At 33.8% G+C, this 21,646-nt stretch overlaps 2 protein-coding genes across 8 annotated transcripts in view; one reads left to right on the top strand and one right to left on the bottom strand.

Annotated features, from left to right (window-relative positions):
* The window catches only part of C8H6orf58 (chromosome 8 C6orf58 homolog), a 108,828-nt gene that overhangs the window by 8,942 nt on the left and 78,240 nt on the right, over window positions 1–21,646 (bottom strand). For 2 of the 3 annotated variants that reach the window (XR_012074988.1, XM_072965852.1), the window contains exon 7: window positions 12,290–12,357. Coding sequence is in view for 2 of the 3 variants with exons in the window: in XM_072965852.1 (XP_072821953.1) it covers window positions 12,290–12,357 (68 nt within the window). In the remaining variant the exon portion in view is untranslated. Of the gene's footprint in view, window positions 1–366; window positions 493–12,289; window positions 12,358–21,646 lie in introns of those variants that run through there. The other variant, XM_031680080.2, reaches the window with a different exon arrangement.
* THEMIS (thymocyte selection associated) overlaps window positions 1–21,646 on the top strand; it is a 189,255-nt gene that overhangs the window by 135,249 nt on the left and 32,360 nt on the right. The window contains exon 5 of one of the 5 annotated variants that reach the window (XM_072965849.1): window positions 3,728–3,877. The exons of the other annotated variants lie outside the window; for them this stretch is intronic. Coding sequence (XP_072821950.1) covers window positions 3,728–3,763 — 36 coding nt within the window. The 3' untranslated portion in view covers window positions 3,764–3,877. Of the gene's footprint in view, window positions 1–3,727; window positions 3,878–21,646 lie in introns of those variants that run through there. 5 annotated transcript variants of the gene reach the window in all.

Below are 21,646 nucleotides of genomic sequence, written 5' to 3'. Positions count from 1 at the left end.
AAAAATCACAAATACGCAAACTTTAAAATAAGATATTTTAATTCATCAGGGGCAAAAATGGGGAAAGAAAAAGAAAGATAAAAGTTAATCAAAAAATGTGAAGAAATAGTTTCTCTTATATCCTGTATGAATACCCGCCAATTCCACTTATCATTATCTGGCTTAGGAAATCCTCCCAGATGTGCATTTATAAGCATAACTAGTATTTCATTGTTTCAGGTAATGAACATAGGGAAGCAATATAAATGTCTATTAACAGGAGATGATTATATAATCTAAGAATATCCATAATGCATTTTAAAAGAATGAGACAGATGTAGATGTATTTAAGATATTAAGTGAAGAAAGCAAATTGTAAAACAGAACTACACAGTATTTTTCTGTTTATTAAAAAAGATCACAAAACAAGACTGCAGATTTCCATATGTTCATATATGAATTCTGATGCATATATTTGATGTGATACATGTGTACCATGCTGAGTACAATGACCTTGAGGAGGGAGGAGGGAGAAATAGTGAAATAAGGGCTGTCCATATATTAATTTGTAATTATGCAGAGATAAAAAGAATGGGAAAAAATTAAGGTGTAACGTGAAAGAATTCCATCTTTGATTTTGAACTATGCTTAAGTGAACCATAAATTATCCAATACTTTCATAGTTCCAACTTTCAGAGTGAGGTTAGTGATTGCTATGGAATATAAAGATAATTTTTAAAGTTCATTACTTAATGGGGTAGAAATAAAGTCTTTGTAATCCAGAGCAATAACCATGATAGGCAGTAGACGGGAAAGCCTGAGGATATGGACTTAGTGACATTGAACATGTTGCTTCCCCTCTATACCTCTCTTTTTTCACTTGTAAAATGAGGAGATGATATCTACCTAGTAAGTCCCTGGGGGACATCAAAGAAGATACTGTAGGAAAATATTTTATATGCTACCAAGCATGTAAGTCCTCAAAAATTGGTACCTATTTTAATTTATTTATAATAAATAAAATATACTTAGAAGTTTAAAACATCTTCAATTGCTGTTTAGAACAAAGTGAAGAAAGCCAGGGAGCACTAACTCAAATGATTTACTCAATTTAATGGAATCCTTTAAAACATTAATTTTATTCCAGTCTATTCGTTTCCTCATTAAACTTTTCATTTGAAGTATAGCTTTAGAAAATCAAATAATTCTTCCGAATAAAATTAATGTTTCCATCTCCCTGAAGAGCCTTAAGTTGACCAGAATTCAGAGTGCCACCTGGTAAAGGAAGGTCTGCAAAGTGAATTGGAAGGGAACATTGTTGTATGATGCTGTTTTATACACTGTAATATTTGCATTTTAGATTGAACTCAACTTTGTATGGTTTAAGGTTAAAACATTCTTCATGTTTAGCCATATGATAAGCAAGAAAGACTGATTGTATGCCACAGGAGCTAGGACCAGGACTGCCAAAATGATTAGAACCTATTAGTACAGAGGAAAGCCAATAAGATGAACACGAAGTGATATTTTATGTTCAACACTGAGCTTTATCCAGATAACTTTGTAGAAACGATGAGTAACTTGGGAACTTTTGTTTAGAAACATTTTAATATTATTGGGACTGTTAAATTTCTGATCTGAAGAATTGTCTGAATATGTAAATAATTCAACTGATAATTATGTTGTATAATTTAATATTCTGAATTTTTAAAATATAATTAATACTGTTTGAAGATCTCTTTTACACTTTGCCTTTATTCTTTCAAAAGAGAAATCTCCGTTGTCTTTTTCTTTTTGGAGAAAGAACGCATACATATTTTAAAAGGAAGTGGTCATTAGCATCCCTATTCTATTGTTTTCACTGGAAAGTGTGGTTTCTTTTTAGGTAAGCCAACTCTCCCTTCAGACTACAAAACTGATGATGAAGCAAAAATATTCACACTTTGAAGTCAGAAGGAACAGCTTGCTGGGTTGACAGAGGCAAGTGGAGGGAAATGTGCCTGGAGTTGTTAACAAATCCAGAAACACAGCATGGCATTTAAGTTAGTTAGAAGGAATGGAAAATGAATCCCTGGAATACAAATAATGTTAGTTAACATTTATTTTGCTTTGAAAGTACACATCTTTAATTAAATGAAAGAAACATCATATTCCACTACCAATTTATAATCTATATGAACGGAAAAATCATTAAATAGCTAAGCTCAGAACTAAATAGACCATTGGGTGTTTGTGTGCATGTATGTGCTACAGCTCAGAGGAGATTGTAAGAAGAAAGAGGAACATATATTTATGCACATTTGGAGGTTCTATTATAAACCATTAATAAATAACTCATCTATTTATTGGACCTGTTGAACATATCTTACATTTTTTACTCACCTGTAGAAGGAAATTCTCTTATTTCTGGAAGTAGAATAGAAAAGGCTATGTATCTAATAACAACTATTTGTACCAATAGTATAAATTAATTTTTTTTAAAAAACAAAGATTCCCAAATGTTACTAAGTTCATGGTTCATGCTACATTCAATGAAACTGTTGGTTACTACAAAAAAAGCTACACAGAATGTGTGAAATTCACTTTGGGGAATCAAACAAAAAAAGCTACACAGAATGTGTGAAATTCACTTTGGGGAATTTGGGTGGGCATCACAAAGATACAAGCTCTTAAAAAGGACTAAGACTGCCGTGTAATGGGCCCATTGGATAATGATTCAGAGTTTATTAGAATTCTCATATTAAGGTTCCATGGACAGAGAAAATTAAACAGTAATTTCAGATATGTACTACAAATTGAGAGTTATGAGGGCAGATACTCTGAATTTTGGGGGCTAAATTTTAATGTTTGTTTTTACATTAGCCACTCAATAAAACTTTGCTCTAGATTGTGTATCAGTAAGGATTTATTTAAGAATAATTACAAATTTTTTCAAGGAATACTGAAATGGTCAGATAGCATTCAAATATACTCAATACAATTTTGATTCAATTGCTTGAGTAATTCTTTATTTTGGCATTGTGAAAGTCTCTTGATGGTTTTGCTGACAATCTTTAGCCACAATAATATGTAATAATTTGCATTTTACCACGGCTGAAATTGAATCTCTCATGCTTTGAAGCTGGTGAGGTAGAGTTAGCTTCTGCATCTGTTTTTCATAGTTGGCCATCCATCTCAACTTGGGCTTTTATTGTTCTCTCTTCGTCATCTTCTACACAGCTACCCTCATGACATGATAAAAACTTTGTTGCTTTGTGAAATATTTCGCGGAAAATAGCCAGCTGGTAATGTTGGTGGGCAGTAAAGAGAACTAAGAAAGTATCAATTCTTATCCCTCAAATAGCTTTATACATGATTTTTGGCCTTGTGTTTGTGTAGGTGGTAAGAGTATGAAGAAATCACTTACCTTTTTTTTTTCCATCCTGCATTACCAGATTTTTAAGGAAGAAATCATGTGCTATAATAGTATTCTTGACTTTGAAAATTCTTGAAAGTCTCAGGGGGTATCCCTTGAGAATGCTAGGGTCTCCTGTATCAGGATTAGATTTATGGGACATTTGTAGTTTACATGAAGCTTTGAAATTCAAAGTTAATGAGGTTTCCCCGGTGGTGGCCCATACAAATGGAGATGTCAGAACAAAATGAAGCATAAGCGCCTACTGCAGTTGCGGGCTTTAATTTTATTATAATGTGGAAGAAAAGAGACTGGGGCCAAAACAAACAATAACATTTATATTAATCTCTTCAGGAAAAGCAGAGTTGGAACAACTTCTGGAGATTTTAAGTGAGAAGTAAGAAAATACAGATACTCGGAAATCAAACGAGAGAATGGGAAGAGTGAGACAATATGCAGGCTGTTACTGAGAATCACAGTGTGATTACCAGTGATCGCCAGTGCCTTCAGGTAAAGCTAGCCTTCAGCACCCCGCCTTGGGACCTGTCCTGGATCCCTACCAAGTGCATTATTTTAGGAAATAAGGGGTTAAGTAGTCAAGGTGGGGTCAAGGGAAGGTCTTAATGAACTAGTGTCCTATTCAGTCCCTCTCTGATGCTACGATATCTCTATAGACACTTAATAAGCAGTTTATTTTATATTTTAATCTTGTTGATCACAAGATTCCCCTGTACACATACATTTTATAGCCATTTTTACTTTTTTAATGTTTTAAATGTTTTATTTAGTATTAATTCTGTCTCAGAATTAAAGGGAGGCTACTAGAGTGAAAAAAGCCCCAAGTTTGCAGAGTTCAGCCAAATGAAAGAGAAAGACAAGCTAATTTCTTTTTGGCAAATGACTATGGAAAAGTATACCGCAAATGGCTTTGGCCCTGAGTGGTTTTATGAATATTAAATGAGATAAAGCATGCACAGTCCCAGGTACCTACTAAGCACTCAGTGTTCCCAGTCACGAAGGACTTTATCAGCCAGTCTTCCTAACTACTGGTAATAGGTACCTTTGTGCTCTCATTATCTCTTTCTTGAATCTAATTGAACCAATTTTTAAGAATGTATAAGATTTGTCTATTATGTTCTCTCTTAGAATATCTGTCCAATAATGATACAATGTGAGCCACAAATATGACTCATATATGTAGTTTAAAATTTCCTAGTAACCATACCAAAAAGAATAAGAATAAAAAAGTGAAATTAATTTGATTTATATACTTTAGTCCAGTATTTTAAAAATATTATTAACTTCATTGATTTATATGTAATCACATAAAATGATTAAGGAGATCACTTACATTCTTTTTTGAGTTAAAAAAACTATATATAGTGTATATATTACATTTACACACATCTTGGCTCACATTAGCTGCATTTCAAGCATTCAGCAGTCACATGCTACCAGTAGTTACATATTGCATAATGCAGATGTATGTAAAAAGAATAAACAAAGCTAAAGAAAGTCATCTCTAATTATCTATCTTCAATCATTTGCAAGTGAATGAGGTAATTTTTTTCATGAGTCATGACATGGTTAGGGAGAGTGGCAAAACTAGGACAAAGGCCATTGTTTGTTTTTGTTTTTAAATCACTTCTAATAATAACCTACTTTATTATATAAAAGCCTAGTGTTGCTCAGAAACACCTGCCTCACACAGCCATCAATTCCATCAGTTCTTTTGGGTATTCAAAATCAGATTTTGTCTGAGGTCATGTTAATTAGTTAATCAAGTCACAGCCATAATACGAATCTTGATTTTGATGACCAATAAGACTATGTATATGAAAGCATTCTGTAAACTGTAAAGCACTATATAGTGCATATTGAGGGTCAAAAGTATTTTAATCACCTGGAGAATTGATTGGTGAGTGTATTTAAATTAATAATGGTCTTTCTTTTCTTTCTAAGTGGATTCTGTCTTTATGTTATTCATGAAAATCAGGTAAATTTTTTTCTTTCTCAAACTCTTAGGGATCAAAAAGTCAGAGAACAAACCCAGGTTGGGACTGATTACAAAGGAGTCACTGGAAAGCATCCCCCTTGCATTTCCATCCACCTCCTCCAATCTAGATATTTCAAACTTCTGTAAGATTCCATGATTGTCTAGTCATTAGAAGTTATCCATACCTTTTTTTTGTGCAATAAAGAGCCTATTAGATTTCTCCGTGATTTTTATAATTTTAGTAAGTTTGGTGGACAACACTGAATGTCTTACTTTAAAATTTATTATTTAGCTTAGAAATGCTTAGAGAGAGCAATAGCAGCAAGAAGAGATAATGTAGGGAAGTCATAGAAATGATATATTTGGGAGAGGTCAAAACCATAGTCAATCAATGCTGAATATAATTTTCGGTGCTTGATGAGTACTGAAAATTGTTTCGATAGAGTTGAGAAAATAATACAATGAGGGGGAGGACAGCTATTTTAATTAATTAGAATGGTCAGGGAATGAAGTGAGAAGCCAGTCATGCCTATTTCTGGGAGGTCAGTGGCAGAGGGAACAGGTAGTGCAAAGGCTTTGGGATGATAAAGGTCTTGTTATGGCTGGAGTGGAGATAAGAGGTAGAATATTAGATATGAGGGTTTGCAGGGAGCCAGATCAAGCAGGCAATGATAAGAACTTTCAATTTCTATTCTGAGTAAGACAGGATGCTAGCAGAGGGTTTTGAGTAGGAAAGTGATCTAGTTTACATTTTTTAATGATCCCTTTAGCTACTCTGTGAAGAGGAGATTGTAAAAGGGTAAAGACAAAATTAAAAACCATTATGCAAGAAGCCTTTTAAATAGTCCCAAGAAGAGTTGGTGGTGGCTTAGAGCAAGGATATGAGGATGAGTGTGATGAAATGTAATTAGATGCTGGATACATTTGAAGATAGAGCCATCATAATTCAATGATGGATATATGAGAGGATGGCAACCAAGGATGACTCCAAGGTTGTAAACCTGAGCAGTTAGAAGACAGAATTTGCCATTTTGGGTGTCTTTAGCCTACATATGTGTGACTGAGGACTGAGAAAATCTCAAAATTTATTTACAAATATTATTCATTGATTAATTTGATCAACATTTATGAGAGCACTGCATTATGTTGTAAAAATTTAGTAACGATAAACAGAAATGTCCTTAAATCAAATCCCTTTATTTTGAAGTGTTAATTTCCCCGTATAAATTTATACTTACATATTAAACTCCTTTTCTTTACTAATTAAAATAAAGGCACTCTTCCTAAATTCTAAAAATATAACCAATTTCTGTACATAACACATAGTCATTTAAAAAGAGAATAGCCAATATGACTTCAGTCCTTTAATATGTATCTTTCTAGACTTCTTGACGTCTCTAGCATTGAGTTCCTTTGTTAGTGAAGTATCTTGTGAATTCTTATGCTGTGCATGGAACTACACCAGCCACCTAAGTATCTGCTTTAAAGTATAATATTTAGATTAAAAAGTCTCATAAACTTTTATTATAATTCTGATCATGTTACTTACCCAATAAAGAACCAGTTTCACTTTCCATGAAATTATCCAATAATACTTTCTTTTAAGAATAAATACTCTAATGGATCCATAGTCCATTCATTCTTCTGTATACTCTAAACTTTTTCTTTGTATCATGTCACACAATTATTTATATATTTGCCTTTTTGTAAAAGATATCCTACTTTATAGAGCTTTGCTGTTACACATTAAGTGACTACTTACATTGCTGCAACAGGATACTCAACATTCCTGTCATTTTTTAAAAAATTCAATAAATATCTACTGAAAGCCTGCTAGGCATTGAGCTTTTTATTTATTGTAGTGATATATATTTATAATATATATTTATTTCAAGGTAATTGTTAAGGAATTGGATTTCTCATTACCATGCAGAGTTTCATAGATTGTACCAATAAAAGCTATGTTTCTCTAAACTTGATTTAGTTTTACCTTATGATTAATGTAAGTGTTAGAATCGATAATGTAGCCCTCTTCTGGTATACTAGGAAGCTCAGAACCCTCTTTACAGTCCAACTCTATCAATTATAAAGGACCTATTATTTGATTTTGTATACTGTCTTTTTTGACTCTGTCTTAATTTTGTCGTATTCTCAATTTTTAATTTTTTGTATTCTATTGGTTTTATGTATAATTGTATCAAATCAAATCTCTTTTGTAATGGAGCTAAGTATATATGTGTGTGTATACATGTACATATTTGTGGATATAGCTACATCTGTATCTATATCTATGTCTATTATGTACCTATAGAGAAGAAGTTGTATTATTGTCAAAGTATTTGCTGCCCTTCTCTATCTTATTGTTCTCTACCAGAAGATGAAAGAAGGTGATATTCTCAACACAACTAATCGGTCCATGTGTCTTGACTTGGCTGATGAAATGTGTTACATGTGACATAAGCCACTTCTAAGCAAAAGCTTTTAGAGCTTGTACTTGGTTCCACCATTATTCTCTTCCCTCTGTCAAGAAATTGATAAGTCCTCGATAGTAGCCACTCCATCTTAGTCCCAGAGCTTAGCCACAGCTGAACCCTAAATAGCTTATAATAGAAATAAGAAATAAACCTGTATTGTGTAACCCACTAAGAGCTGGTAATTGTTGATACCACAACTAACTAATTTAAACTAATATACTTCATACATATATATGTATGCATGTATGTAAATCTCTATCTGTTATCTATTTATCTATCCATCTATCTGTGTATCTGTCTATGTGATAAGTGAATTGATGTCTCTCTACATATAAAGTACCTAAACATATTAGTGCCTTTAGAGATTATTACATTTTAAGTACGTTTTTGTTTGAGAACAAATTTATATATATTTTCTATTAACATATATAATTCTAGTATTATATATATATTTTAGATACATCATCAGTAACTCCAATTGTAATTGTAGAAACCAGTAAGATATTACACCATACATCATGGCTCATACGGCTACTAGCCATGTGGGGCTATTTAAATTTAAATTTAAATTAGCTCATATTAAAAGTATAGTTTCTTAGTTCAGTTAATCACATTTCAAGTGCTCAAACAGCCACATGTGGCCACTGGCTGGTGTAATGAATAGCACATATATAGAACATTTCTGTCATACCAGAAAGTTCTGTTGGAAAGTTCAGTTACAGAATAAAAGAATGTTCTTTTGACTTGCAGTACAGTTATTTTTGATTTCCTACTTTTCTTTCTAAATAAGTTGGTAACCATTTTTTTATTACAGTACTATTTTATTATTATTTTTGCCACAAAAATCACAAATTGGCAGAAACATTCTAATGAGGAAATGCCTGAATTGAAAAGTTATTGTATGTTGTCCACTTAATAGGAAAAACCCAAGATGAATTGTTGTGGCATTTTCTATTAGGTTATAAATAATTGGACTGCAGAGCAGGCACATTTTGGAGTTCAAAGTGACATTACCACTCCCTCATAAGAGCTAAGCAATGAGCCACTCTGATGAAATTCTCTTTTGGAACTAATTTGACTGGCATATTAAAATATTAAAAAATACACTATCACTCTAGACTTCATTTCTTCAGCTAAATAAAGTAACTGTCATTTTAGTAAATAGTTAATAATTATTTAAAAATACTAGATGTTGCAGTTGAGTGACAGTTAAAGGAATGAGAGGAAAAAGCCAAAAGCTTCATTTGTAAGTGCCAGAATGCTTTCTGAAATGTTTTGTATACTGATCATTTTCGTCTTATTAGTTTTATTTTCATCTTGTCAAAAGTAGCCATTAGAGGCAATCGGTATTCAGCCATGTTGAATAAAATTGAATTTGGTCATAGAAGCATTCTGCTTAAGAATGTCATACAATAGTTTTGTGCTTCTGCAAAAATGAAATTGATTGGTAATAATCTTAGGTATAGTAAAATATGTCCGTGATTTTATAGTTGCATTTGTGGGCTTGATCTACAAGTTAATGAGATTTTTGTATACTACCTTTCTAAACTGACAGCTGCTTTGTACAGTTGTTCTTGTGAAGTCATACAAATGAGTACCTGCTTGCAATATTGATAGTTTCACATGTAGATTTTTAGGAAGTTACACTGAACGGGGTTGAAATGAAACTTCTAATTTTTTAAAGACAATGATGATAATGTTTTTCTTTTTTTAAGAAAAAGATTATTTAATGACGTACATTGGTTAGATACCATACATCCTTTTCCATACTTGGCTGAGTCAGTGCTGAATATTGAATACTAAAGCATGACATGTAGGATGTGAATGTTGCTGATTTTCTGCTTTGTGGACAATGTTTGTACAATGCACAATTATAAGTTATAATAAGTTGATATCAAAGTTTAAAAAAAACTTTAAAAAATTGTATCTTGATATGCCAGATGGTTTCTTCCAGCATTCTGTAGGGTGATGGAAAAAGATCTTTATTTTGGATCAAAACATGAAATGTTAAACATTTTATTGGAAACCTCACAATTCTTGTTAAGTGACATCTCTGTTGCTGTTTCAGTATAAATCCAAAATTTGCTTAGACTGGGAAGCCAAACTAACCAGTCCCTTAGTATAACATTTAACCTGAAAAATATTTAGGTCTTTTTAAAATTTAAGTTGTCAGTACCTCTCACCTCAGATTGTGTTGTCTGAGTCTAATTGGTGATGATGATGATGATGCTAATGCCAGATAATGGCATTATGAGTTCCTGGCAAATATGTGTTCTGTGGTTGCTGGCAGTTTTAGAGGAAAGATGCTTTGTATATCAGCAGACCAAGACTTTTCTTTAAAGAATTTATTACCAAAATAGCAACTGTCATACAGTTTTTTTAAGGAGGTCTTGAAAAGAATGGATGTGATGAAATTTTAAGATAATCCCTAAACTGATTTATTGGGAAAATTCTCCAATTCGTTGTAATAATTTTTAGAAGCATAACCCTACATATATATTTCATTATGAACATTCCACAAATTATCAGTAGATAATTTATAAACAATTCACTAATTTGAATAGTTGTCACAATTCATCATTCTTTCCTCATCTGTTTTTATTGTCTCCTGGGCTGTCTTTCCCAAATCCCTAAAGCAGCATTCTGAATGCCCAGAATGCATTGCTGCCTTCCTTCTTTCTAGTATAACCCCCTTTTTTAAAACCTCTGTCCCAAGCTCCAAGGTTATTTTATGATTCATTTAACACAATTTTCCTGTCAGCTGTTATTGATCTGGAGATGTATCCAAGTTTGCCCAGTGAGACGGAGGAGAGGAAATTATATTCCTTAGCTGAGAGAGAGGTTTCCCTGTCTTAGAGTGGATGTAAACAGAGAAGCATTTTGTTAGGTTACTATTGCTAGTAGCTATCTTGTGACTGTGACCACAGTTGGACAGTGGACAGAATTGACATGCTAAGATTGGTAGAGTGGAGAGAGCAAAAATCTGGATCCATGACAGCATCGTTGGGCCACAGCATCCTGAATTGCAACGTCATACACATTTTACCATAATAATTATGTATTAAATATCAATTTTAAAATACTATTTCCATTAAAGTTCAACTACATTGAAACAACTGTTATGAGAAAGTCTGGAAGCCTAGACATACAGTTAAGAATACTGTTATAGAAAAATTTTCTGAATCACTTTACCCAAGTATAGGAATACAACCCTTTGTAGGTTGGGGATTGCTTGTATAATCTATGCATTGTAAAGCATTTAAATAATTAAATAATGTGCAATGAATATTAAGCCACTTCTTTATTATGTTTTAACTTTTCCATAAATTTCAACCATTAATTTAAAATTGTGTCAGTAATTATCCAGTCTTGGAATAAACAGATTTTTCCTGCCTCAAATCAGATAAAAAGATCAAGGTTGACCATGTGACCATGTTTTGTGCTACTGTTTGAGAATCTAAATCCAGACATTTACTAAGAGAATAGCTTTAATATCAATGATATATTGACATCCTGATTTAGAATTTGTGATTAGGCATAAATAAAATTGTGCCTATAATTTAATGAGTTATTTTGGGTTTTCTTTTCCAGATTGACCATACAAAATACTATATTAGGTATATATAAAAGTAAATAAACAAAATCAGTACTTGAAGTATATATGAAGTGATAGTTTCCATGTATGCCAAGGCTATGACAAAAAAACTATGCTTGACCAAAAGGATGCTTGACTCAAAACCATAATATGTCCTTGTTTTTTCCCCCATTTAAGAAAAAAAACTTTTTCCACTGCAAGTGATCAGAATATGCTATTACTTGGAAAATGATACCAGTAATTTTTTTTCTCTCCCCTGCAAGGACAGCTTTCTCATTATAACCCAGATTCAATAGTTAGTTGAATGAGACCTGGACGGAAGTGTGGTAATACCCCTTAATAATAATGATTAAAATGAGGCCAATGACATTTTATTTGTGTAGGACATTTTTGACAAGCATTTCCAAATGCTCTGGGAGACAGTGCATCCATTTTATGAAGAAATGAGCAGGGGTTAGGAATGGCTTTTTATTAGTGTCCCAGAAAAGATCAAGAAAAGTGCTTTTTTATTAATGCCTTGATCTACTCAAAATTCCAAATCTATTCTTACATTCTGTAATACTCAGTGCATGGTGTTATTATGGTCAGTGGAGCTGGCTGCAATTCTCCATGATGTATTATGCTCTAATAAACTTCCAGTTCAGCTGTAAGTCCAGGGGATAAGACCTATTTTATAGCTTAAACTTCATCTTCAATCTAGTAAGGTCCAGGAACATTTAACCCAATGGCCCAGTAATGTTTTGTCGGGGTCTTTTGGAATAAGATTACTTAATTGCAGTCTTAACCTCCTTTCAAAAATTCTCTAAAAAAAAAAATCTCTGGTCCTATCATAGCCTCTATTTCAGACTCACCTGTAAGTTTACTGCTACATTAGAGATGCCACTTCCAATGAAGGCATATGAAACATGCAGCAAAAATCCTGAGGGAGAATTAAAAATATGATAGGGTCTTTTTATGAATATAAATCATTCTTTTCTGTTTCAAACATTCTTTCAAAATATGCTGCTGATGTGCAATGCTTCATAGCTAGTTTCATGAAGACTTTTCTTCCCCATTAACTTGACACTAAGAGCATCAATCCTGGGGTTTGAATAAATATCGAGTTCCGTTGCTTTGCTTACAGTTTATAATCACCACACATCTTTATGCTCTTGTCATATTTGAACAATGGAGACTAAAGAAGTTGCTCACACTGTGAGGGGCATAGACTGAATAATTACGTGCTTTTCCAGATAAAGGAAAAATAACTTTCCCCCTGCAGTGAGCTCTAGATTCAATGAGGCATAATATCCTCAGGGCTGGACAGGTTTTACATATGAGGAAATTTTTGCCACTGGCAATATTCTGACATATGAAACTATTATAGAGGCCATACTCAAAAATCATGGAATGTTAAACTGAGTGAGACCTTCAAGTTCATCTTACCCTACTCTTTCATATACAGATATGCTATTAGCTCCTTTTATTGGACTACAGAATGTTATATAGAATGTTATTTTTAAAAATTTCTTTTTTTATTGAAGTATGGTTGATTTACATACAATGTTGGGTTAGTTTCTGGTGTATAGCAAAGTATACATATATATTTTTTCATATTATTTTCCATTATGATTTATTACAGGATATTAAATATAGTTTCCTGTGGTATACGGTAGGACCTTGTAGTTTATCTATTTTATATATGGTAGTTTGCGTCTGCTAATCCGCAAATCCTAATTTATCTCTCCTCCATCCCCTTTCTCCTTTTGGTAACCATAATTTTGTTTTCTGTATCCATGAGTCTGTTTCTATTTTGTGAATAAGTTCATTTGTGCCATATTTTAGATTCCACATATAAGTGATATCATATGATATTTATCTTTCTCTTTCTGACTTAATTCACTTAGTATGATAATCTCTAGGTCTATCCTTTGCTGCAAATGGCATTATTTCATCCTTTTTCGTTGCGGAGTGGTATTCCATTGTACATGTACACCATATCTTCTTTATCTGGTCATCTGTCGATGGACACTTATGTTGCTGCTATGTCCTGGCTGTTGTAAATGGTGCTTCTGTGAACACTGGGGTGTGCATATCTTTTCAAATTAGAATTTTCTCCAGATACATGCTCAGGCTTGGGATTGCTGAATCATATAGTATCTCAATTTTTAGTTTTTTAAGGAATCTCCATACTGTTTTCCATAGTGGCTGCACCAAATTACATTCCTACCAACAGTGTAGGAGGGTTCCCATTTCTCCCCACTCTTTCCAGATATACTATTAGCTCCTAATACATTGTCTAGCCTAGACTCAGTAAAAAGTTAGGAGTTGAACCAAGGATGGACCTTTAATCTCCTGGCTTTCAATCCAGGCTGCTTTCACTATGAAACAATTTGAGGTATGAATATCAAATTTTAATTTAGTAAAGCATCTAATAATTATATTATCATAGAGTAATGGGAAACTGAGTTTCTGAGACTTTCTCAAGGTTATGTAGTAGTAGTAACAGAACTGAGATTAATATCCTAGTTTCTTATTTTTTAAATTGAGGTGCAATTAACATATAACATATTAGTTTCAGGGGTACAACATAATAATTCAGTGTTTGTATATGTCATGAAATGGTCAACACAAAAAGTCTAGTTAACATCTGCTACAGTACATTCAATTTTTTGTCTTGTCATGAGAATTTTTAAGATTTAGTCCCTTAGAAACTTTCCAATGTGCAACACAGTATTATTAACTGTAGTTAACAAGCTGTATATTACATCCTCATGTGTTATTTATTTTATAACTGAAAGTTTGTACCTTTTGATCCCCTTCACTCATTTTGCCCAGTTGTAAACCTCTGGCAACCACCAGCTGTATCTTTGAGCGTGGTGGTGTTTTTAGTTTCTTTTTCTTTGTTTTTTAGATTTCACATAAAAGTGAGATCATACAACATTTGTCTTTCTCTATCTGACTTATTTCACTTAAAATAATGCCCTTAAGATTCACCAATGTTGTTCCAAGCAGCAAGATTCCATTCTTTCTTATGATTGAATAATATTCCATTGTATATGTATATCATAATTTCTTTATCCATTCATCCTTTGATGGGCACTTAGGTTGTTTCCTTATCTTGGCTACTGTAAGGAATTCTGCAATGAACTTGGGGGTGCATACATCTTTTTGAGTTAGTGTTTTCATTTTCTTCAGATAAATACCCAGAAATAGAATTGGTGCATCACATGGTAGTTCTATTTTCAATGTTTTATGGAACCTCCATACTGTTTTTCACAGTGGGTGCACCAATTTACATTACCACCAACAGTTCACAAGGGTTCCCTTTTCTCCACGTCTTTGACAGCACTTGTAATTTCTTCTCTTTTTGGTAATAGTCATTCTAACAGGTGTGAGGTGATATCTCATTGTGGTTTTGATGTGCATTTCCTTGATGATTAGTGATGTTGAACATATTTTCAGGTACTGTTGAACATCTGTGTGTCTTCTTTGGAGAAATGTCTGTTCAGATCTGCTCTATTTTAAATCAGATTATACTACAGTTTTTTTTCCCCCCATTTAGTTTTGGTTCTTTGCTATTGAGTTATATGAGTTCTTTACATATTTTGAATATTAACCCTTTATCAGATATATGATTTGCAATTATTTTCTCCTATTCAGGAGGTTGTCTTTTCATTTTGCTGATGGTTTCCTTTTCTGCACAGAAGCTTTTTAGTTTGATGTAGTCCCACTTGTTTATTTTTGCTTTTGTTGCCTTTGCTTTTGGTGTCAAATCGAAACAATCACCTATTAGTTTGGACAATCTTTGACAATTCTACTTATATTTATAACTACAGGATAATAGGTCTATACAATACATTAAAAAATTTTCCCTTTAAGTAACATAGATGAATATGTTGAATTAGAGTTGGGATCCAAAGTTCACCCACAGTATAAAATACTGATATATTATTTTCATACAGACAGACCAGGACTTGTAGTTTGACACAGTACTGTAAACACATTGTATAACATACTTGCACTATTATTTCTTTTCCTATGAAATGATAGCATAAAGATATTTATAAGCATTACAGATAATATTTTAATGTCTACCTTATGTATTCACCACAGTTTCACTACTTATTTTGCATTATTTGAGATTTGTCATTGGAATGATTGTTTCTAATTTTTCTCTATAAAATATTTTATAGTTAAGATTAGTCATTAGGTGTATTTCCCACAAGGAAAATTGTTGCTTAGGGGTATAGTAATATTTAAAAGCCTTAATATGTATATCCAAATCACTCTCCATAAGAGTCAGAATAATTTAAGATCTCTCAAGTTAAATATTTGTGAGGGTCCTTTTTTGGTCACCTTGTCTGATTGCTTTGTGAAATATAAGAGAGGATTATATTTAAATATCTCTAAAGCTCAGAAGCCATCTTGGCATAAATTCCACTGTGTTTTATTTCCTTATGTTAGTCTTTTCCCTCTCAAACTTTTCAGCTGTACCGTTAATACAGCATGAAGGATCTCGGGTAATTTAAGGATATTAAAGGGAGTTGGGAAATTGAAGGAGGGAGAATGAGCAAAAAGAGAACACTAAAGACAAATTTTGTTTCTGCTGAAAATTTCCAAAGGATCAACTGCTCTTTAACTTCCTGAAGAAAGTGACCGGGTGATTCTGGCAAACCCAATAAAGATATTTTTAGCTTCTGGAACTTAATGGAGAATATTTGCCTGGAGCAGGCAATGAAAAGTCTGTTCTGGGGGCAACCCTGAGTATCATATCTGATATCAGATTTCAGAAAGTTGGTCAATTTCAGTGATTCAATAAAAGTTTTATTTCCAGATCTCAGTTATTTGTCTTTACTATCTAGTTTTTAAAAAATCTAGGCCAAACACAATTTTCAAAAGGTAACATATTAAATTGTTGAAAGTAACACCTAGTGGGCAGTTGTACTTTTACCTAAGGAAACAACTGTAGGCATAATACAGAAATGACTAGAATAATACTTAAGAAAGTAGAGTAGCTTTTCACTATTTATTCATATTTTTAGCTCATTCTAAATACAAGAGTTGCTTTTATGATACATTGTGTACCTGAGAAGTTTGAGTTAAGATTTATGAAAGGAATTGATTTAACCACCATCCTTTTCATCATCACACATGGTTATTGTGAATAATACTGCTGTGGAAATTGATGTACAATCATTTATTTGAGTCCCTGCTTTGGATATATATCCAGAAGCTGCATTGCTGGATCATATGGTAATTATATGTTTAATTTAAGAACCACCATACTGTTTTACAGAATCCTCATTCTCCACCACCCCCTCCCCCGCATATTTCATGTAATTCTTTTGACCGCTGTGCAAAAACACTTGTTTAAATTGTTTTCATTTACCTGTTCTGCAGCAACTTTTTTTTTTTTTTGGTCATTTTTCACTGGTGTTACTTTATTATTATTTGCTTGGGGATCAGCTGTCACCTGATGGGAACGTATCTGTGTTCCAATGATGTCTTCTGTGTTTGTCTAGCCTGAGCAGCCTCATGTAACCTTGACCTTTATCTTGGCCAGCCGGTAACAGTTATTCCCATTTTGCTGATTAAGAAATTGATTAGATGAGCAGGTCTGTTATGAGAATGAGTTGGCATAACAAAGAATTAACTGAAAAGCAGAGTAACCATAAATGACTTCCACAGATTAGAGAAGCTGGTTATAAAATCAGTTTCTAAATTGCTAGGTGAATACTTTATGCTGTGTCCCTAGATTTTCATATGCTTTAAGCCTTAACAGTTTATTCTAGACCTGTCATAAATCCTTAGTCGGCTTATCCTCCTCATTCACTCCATTTTGCATTTTTATTTTGTTATGGAAAAGATTGCATCATATGTCTGGGAGATAGTTCCTCCATCTATTATTTTAAGACTATAATATTACAGATAAAATTAGATAAGCAACAGCAAACAGCAGTATTCTGGAGCTGTTTTCAAGATCAGAAGTAACACCAAAAGAAATAAACATAATTTTATACTTAAATGAGGTGTAGATAATTTGACCCTTAAAAGTACTGAAAACATGACAGAAAACTTAATAGCAAAGTTTAAAGGAAATGGTAAGCTTATCCACGTTTATAATTTATGTATTGTGGACTGTTATCTTTTGCTGCTTCTGTGTATATTAACTACGCGATTGTTGAGAAATAGTCAAGTTGGATAATATGTTTGCAGATTTAAAGCTGATTTTCCTACAGAGTCACAGTATCTGTAGGGTTTTATTGGTTCTCATAGATGGTATCTATAAAATTTAACTACTTTTTAGGTGTGGGCAAGCAAATATGTACAAATGTCTATATATACAATGAGGGGAAGAAGAAGGTGAAAATATTTTCAAACATGATGACAAATGCAAAAATTTTTTAAAGCTTTTGATTTTTAGAGCACTTGCTGGTAATAAAAGAACATCTATGTATGTACATGTGCATATATATCATAAAATGCCTCCTAAATTCTTGTTTCTTAAAAAATGTTGTAGGTAATGGTTTATAGTTTGTATCTTGGAATTTTAGTAACTCATAAATGCTCTCTGGCAGTCTAATGCTGTGTCCATCACGGATTGCTTCAATGAATAATTATCCCTCATCTCCACAGCCATTTGTAAACACATACTAGCTTTATTTTTCCATAGCAAAAGAAAAAAGCTGGTCAGGTTGTTAATGCCCTGACGTCTTCATATAGCATCGCAGCAAAATAAAGCTGGCCTTACATATGGTTACCATTTTTTAATTCCATTGGGAGGTTTTTAGGCCAAACAAGAGGCACTTTGGTGAGAATCAACTGGATTGGCTATGCAACTGAGTTTTACTAAAATCACCTTATTAATCACTTTTGTTCTATTTTGTAACCACTAGGCTATGGCTTTGAACAATTTGAACTTTACATCCAGTAAAGATTTTTAGCAATGTTCAAATCCGCTAGAGGCTTCCAAACTTCTGTACTATTTTGTCTGACAAGATACTTTCATTAACAGGGGTTACAAACTTGTAACTTCAACCCTGGAGTCAGTCACAAATATTGTCCATTTCAGAGCTATACAAACGTCTAGACTTACATCAAAGCAAGAAAATACAGCGCTTGTGATAGATAGTCTGAACCCAGCTTGGACTTCATGTTCTAATATGGTTAATTATTTGCCCTCTGGTTGTGGTGAGCTACATGTGGCCCCTAAAATGTCTACATATAAGTTACATGAAATTTTAACCATGATTTTATATGGCAGAAGAATGAGTATTTCCTTATATGGCAATGATGTGATTAAGTTAAGGATATCATGAGGAGGAGGTTATCCTGGCTTAATTGGTAAACCATAAATGATATCTTACATATTTTATAAGAGAGGAAGTGAGGGACTCTAGACACACAAAAGCATAATGGAAAAGGCAATACAGGAATGAGGCAACCATGAGCTGAGGACCACCAAGGAATGTCGACAGCTACCAGAAGCTAGAAGAGGCCAAAAAGCTTCTCCTCCAGAGCCGCTGAAGAGAGCATGGCCCCGCTGACACCTTGATTTCAAATTTCTGACCTCCAGAACTTTTAGAGAATAGATTTCTGCTGTTTGAAGCCAACCAGTCTGTGAAAATTTACTATAGCAGCACTACGGAAATGAGTATCACACCCAGGTACCCCAGGGCTTCCCAAGGATCAATGAATAGGAATAGGCATGTATTTCCCAGACATTCTATTTTATTCTTTTAATGGAGGTACTGGAGATTGAACCCAGGACCTGATGCATGCTAACTAAGCATGAACTTTACCACTGAGTTATACCTACCCTCCTCCTAGGCATTTTAGAATTTTGCAGAAATAGCCTAGTTAGAAAACGAACCATGAGTTAACTAATTGATTAATTAGTCCATCACATATGTATTGAGAACTCACTGGAAATTTCAAAGGAGAACAAGCAGACAGACTGCCAGGAGCACACTGTGTAGCAAGAGTGGACTTGAAAATAAGCAGTCAGGGCCTGCTCAGGCAATTACAAAGCAAAGCATGGAAGAGGAGGCATGAAATGGGGCTGGGAAATAATCTTAAAGGTCACAGAAAGTAGTCTGGAATTTATCCTCTGGGCTGTAGAGTGGTAGTTATAGAGGAATTTTAAATACCAGAGAAGTTAAATTGAAAACTCCAATTTTATATGATAAACCTGTGACTCTTTGCTATTGAAATAAAGTAGAAATTTCTCTGTTTTCAACTCTCATGAACAACACCGTAGCCCCTCCTTGTTACATTGTTTCCCTATATAATTTGCTCCCCAACTCCCCATCCATAGAACATTTTCCTTTTCTATGCATGATTATATCCACATATGCTATGTTGTTTGGCAACTGAATTGCAGTCCCATTCTCTGTGGATGACTGTGAATTTAGTTCTGGATAATGAGAATTTTTTTACTTAAGTTTATACTGAATTCTAACACTTGCTTCATATTATACATATGAAAAATAGTTTAAATTCTCTAGATGTGCAGTAGACTGTGTTGTGTGATGAAATGGGGTGACGGGAAGAGAATGAGAATCTGGGGCAGGGTAGGACTTACCCATAGCTTTGTTCCACAGCTGAGCTTTTTCCCTGTTATGTATGAATAGTATAGAGGAGGAATAATTTTTTCTCTACCTTTCTGGGTTCTTGGTTGAGACTCTTGTAATAAAAGGCAGATTAACAAGAGGAAAGCAAACAGAAGTTTATTAGCATGTAGACCTCATGTGCACATGGGACATACTCAGGGAAACTGGGTATTCCAAAGAGGTAGCTTTAGAATTTAGATTTAAATAGCACCTTAATCGAGAAAGTGGGGGGTGACATAGGCCTCTTAGGGAAGAGTAAATGATTTTTAGGAAAGATGAAGGAGCCCTTATAAGAATAGATGGTTTATGACAAAGTAGGTCTGAATGTGGTGTCAACTTCTAATCTCTTCTTTGATAAGAACCAATCTCCATCTGGTTGATGAAACTCCTGGGGAGGGGAATCTATGACAATTAAATTCCTTTTGGAGAATCTGTCTTTTAGGCAAAGAAGAGAGTTCAGAGACAGTTTCTCCCTGCATTACCTGTTTTCAAGTACCTAGAGCTCAAACAATCAATATACTACAGCAACATATTTTGGGGTGTTAGGTCCTGAGCTCCTGTGGAGCAGTGGGTGTGCATTGTAGAGTCAAGGCTGTGAAGGGTGTTGCGAAGCTGTGGGCACGCATCAAGTTCAATAACTCTGTGCTAACACTTTTCCCAAATAGACATGTTACCTATAAGCAAATTCCAGCCCATGTAAATGCAGTGCCAAGGCAACCCTATTTGTATTTTTCCAGTTGACATGTATTTTATTGACTGTAAACTCATTCACATGGAACTTTTGACATTTTTGACCCACTGCCATATTTTGAAATTACGTGTTCTGCTACCCCTCAGTAGGAAAGAGCCAAGGTGATAAGGACAGAACTCTACCTCAGATTGGCTCCCTTAGTCACCATCATGCTCTTGACTGAGAAGTTTCTTTCCTTCAGGCCCCTGTGACAGTGTTCCTAGCCTATTATTTATACAAAGTAAAGGCAGCGTCCAGGATTGTATCAATACCCATATTGAAAAAAAAAATAGTTCACTAATACTGATCCCTATCTGGAATATGAATTTGTTATAGGTACAAATTAAAGATAATTTTAAGTTGGAAAATGCATTAAGGTTCTTGCTAGCAATAGAAAGATTAGATAAAATCTCAGTTGCCTATAATTTCTGAATGCAAATGTCACTGATCATTGAGATAAGCCTTAGTTTGTGATATATTTGTGCACGTGTAGTTAGAGGGTGAAACTCTCAAACCTAACACATTAGTCAAAATGTCTCAAGGACACATGTATAAAGGAGGTAAAATTGAATGTATTTACATAGCTCCTTGCCAAGAAAATGAAAATGTTTTAAGTAAACACTCTAGGAGCTGAGATTAGATGAGAATTCTTGAGATACGGGTGGCATTTGAATACTTCTTACTTGGCTCTGCTTTAGGAAATACAATACTCTGAAACCTCCACTAGTGTATTTACCAGCCTCTTGGGAGTCCTGAGCATCAAGAAAAGGTGCCAACTGTGATCCTGGGAAGTTCAGTGTAAGTCTGGAGTTTATGTAAATAGCCTTTGTCCTGAAGATATACATATCACTTGAAAAACTAAAAACCTCTGCCCGTGGCAGTCT

The sequence above is a fragment of the Vicugna pacos genome, chromosome 8 (assembly GCF_048564905.1).
Source record: "Vicugna pacos chromosome 8, VicPac4, whole genome shotgun sequence".
NCBI lineage: Eukaryota > Metazoa > Chordata > Mammalia > Artiodactyla > Camelidae > Vicugna > Vicugna pacos.
This window is presented reverse-complemented; position numbering and strand designations above follow the sequence as displayed.